Source organism: Mytilus edulis, chromosome 10, assembly GCF_963676685.1.
Source record: "Mytilus edulis chromosome 10, xbMytEdul2.2, whole genome shotgun sequence".
NCBI lineage: Eukaryota > Metazoa > Mollusca > Bivalvia > Mytilida > Mytilidae > Mytilus > Mytilus edulis.
The window spans coordinates 61,630,080-61,633,143 of NC_092353.1; the positions used below are offsets into that span (position 1 = coordinate 61,630,080).

The following is a 3,064-nucleotide window of genomic DNA, read 5'->3' on the forward strand; positions in this document are numbered from 1 at the left end:
ATAGGATAGAGTCTAAGACCTGTGTACGTAACTGTACACTAATTGCCTATGATGTAACTTCAATGTATACAAACATGAACATCGACAATTTACAAGTCTTGAGGTTTAAGAATGTATGTTGGTGATGGGAATCTTTGCATTTGTGGAAAGTTTACCCAAATGTTTGTTAACTTAAAACCCGTAAACTAAATAACAAGTACAAATCAAGAAAGATTCGAGAAGAATCTTGCAAAAAGTTTGTGTTGAACTTGTCCAGTAGACTACTGACAAACGAGGAATATCTCCTCTTGGGAAAAGGGATGAAGTTTATTCCTACCCCTAAAGTTTCAAGTACTTACATACGTAAACAAATCATGAAGGATTTTCTTGAACTAGCTAGAAAATTGAGATGTAGATTTCACTACTCTACAAACACAATTAAAGAAATCCATCCTTTATACTTACAAACAGGGCATATTTCTCCTAACGGAAATAATGCCCTTGAAGGTTACATAACTGATACAAAACTTGAAATTTCTAGATTAAAGGTTAAACAGTTCAAACACAACCTTACACTAGCAGAGCGTACAGCTTTCAATTATCTCATAAAAGATGACAGCATCTATATATCTAAGGCAGATAAAAACAACACAACTGTGGTCGTAAACACACTTGATTATATTAATGCAGGAACTAATCACTTAAACAGTGATCATTACAAGAAAATAAATCATACAAACACAGAGCTTATCGCTAGATCTATTTCAAAGATTGTAAATAAACTATTTACAAACAAAGAAATTGATGAGCACACTTATAATTTCTTAAGTGACTGCAAAAATCCTAAACATGGATACATGTACCTTCTTCCAAAGATACATAAAATTCGGCAAGACTCATTAGAAGCTATCATATTAGATGGGTATAAAATTGGAGAATTAGCTGTGCCTTTTAGGCCTATAATCAATAAATGCAATTCTCCAACAAGAAGAATTGAAAAGTTTTTAGATTTAATATTAAAACCTTTATTGAGGAAACTAGAGTTTTACATTCAAGACACAAAAGATTTTATCAATAGGATAGAGTCTAAGACCTGTGTACGTAACTGTACACTAATTGCCTATGATGTAACTTCAATGTATACAAACATGAACATCGACAATTTACTAGATACAATCAAGAATTTCTTAGATCAAATTGATCGAACAAAGTATAAGTTTAAAGTACCAAACAAATCAGATCTAATATCTTTTGCAAAAATTATATTGGAAAACAATGAGTTCCAATTTAATGGGACTTTATATAAACAAGTTATAGGGGCACCACAAGGTGGAATATTATCACCCACTGCCACCGATCTGCATCTGTCAACAATACTTACAAAAATCTTAGACAAATTTCAATTTAAAAATAGCATTAGTATGATTTGTCAATATCGTGACGATGGTTTCATGATTACAGAGTGCAACAAATCACAAATTGATGAGTTCTTTGCAATTGCAAACAACATTGACCCTCTACTTAAGTTTACGTATAATTTCTCCAATACAGAAGTGACGTACTTAGATACTGAGGTGTACAAAGGGGAGCGTTTTAAATCGAGTGGTGTCCTTGACATCAGGTTACATGTCAAACCAACTGAAACGTATCAGTACCTCCCAATTACAAGTGCACATCCTAAACATACTTTTAGAAGTATTATTACAGGTGAAACAATTCGTCACATAAGAAATAATAGCAACGAAACTGATCTCAACAAACATCTCCTGACTTTGGAGAATAAACTTATAGATAGAGGCTATGATAAGTTGGAAACTGCAAAAAACATTAAAGATGTGAAATACAAGATTAAACGTTGCAGTACTCTGTCAGATAATTTTAGACAAAGGGAAATTCCACTTACACTAGTAACTAAATATAACCCTACAGTTATAAATCTTAACAGAGCTATTAAGAAGCATTGGCAAATTTTGCAAAGAGATGAATATTGTAAAACAATATTTAAACAGATGCCTATCATTGCATATAAACGCAGTAAAAATTTAAAAGAGCACCTAGCAAAAACAAGACTTTTAAATAGGGAGACTTTTGAGAAGGGACCCTTGCTAAAATAAAACTTAGCTAAAAAATCCCGAAACACCGTTAATGAACTATATATATATTTCTAGTAAAAAAAGGCAATAAGTCATTACGACTCTATAAAAACGGTGTCAAGTCTTGAGGTTTAAGAATGTATGTTGGTGATGGGAATCTTTGCATTTGTGGAAAGTTTACCCAAATGTTTGTTAATACGACTTAAACATTGCTATAATAGAAAACACTCGAGACAACCGAAAGGTGCACGGTCGCACTAAATACCAATAATATGTTATTAAGCCAAATAAAATAATGTATCCTAATTGATAGATTGATATGATGCGTATATAATATAATTGTTTAAAAGATGTGAATAACAGAATAAATGACAGACACATGATCTCCAGAAATTAACTAGTAAAGATAATAAAGTATTTCCCTGGTCTACTTTTTGGTCTTAACTTACACTGTTGTTATAACAACATTACAAAAAAACGCGGGACATGACCAGATAATAAATATAATTTTTCATACGTACAAATCAAGTTGATCGAGTTACCTGGACTCATAATATTCACATATTAGTATAACCCTTAATATAAATTTCTCAAATTATTGCTTTAATAGTAAGCATAGGTACTTGGGTACAGGACATTTTTTTTACCCTACCCTTTTTTTTCCAAAATCTGTTATATTTTCGTTTTCTCACTTTTGTATTATTTATTTTTTTCGCGTCTATCTGTACGTGTCATTAGAACATAAATACACTACACATTACTTGGTTTTGCTATTTACTATCAATTCCAAGTTTACTATCCACAGCGGTCACGGATATATTACTAAAGAGAGTGAATTATAAAATAGAAAACGAAAAAATAACGGATATTGGAAAAAAGGGGGAGGGTAAAAAAAATGGTGACATCCCATTAGTCTGACAACCATTATTCGGACAGCCCAATACTCCGACAACATGTACTATTCTGACAGCCCATTATTACGACAACCCATT

General features: G+C 31.9%; 1 protein-coding gene across 1 annotated transcript; it reads left to right on the top strand.

Annotated features, from left to right (window-relative positions):
• Positions 1-299: 299 nt before the first annotated feature.
• Positions 300-2,093, top strand: LOC139492888 (uncharacterized). Its single transcript, XM_071281040.1, has one exon. It carries the CDS (start codon positions 300-302, stop codon positions 2,091-2,093), a length of 1,794 nt encoding a protein of 597 aa, XP_071137141.1.
• The last annotated feature ends 971 nt before the right edge of the window (positions 2,094-3,064 follow it).

Excerpts from the sequence above, each read along its gene's own strand:
- LOC139492888 (XM_071281040.1), top strand. The coding sequence starts at position 300 with ATGAAGTTTATTCCTACCCCTAAAGTTTCAAGTACTTACATACGTAAA.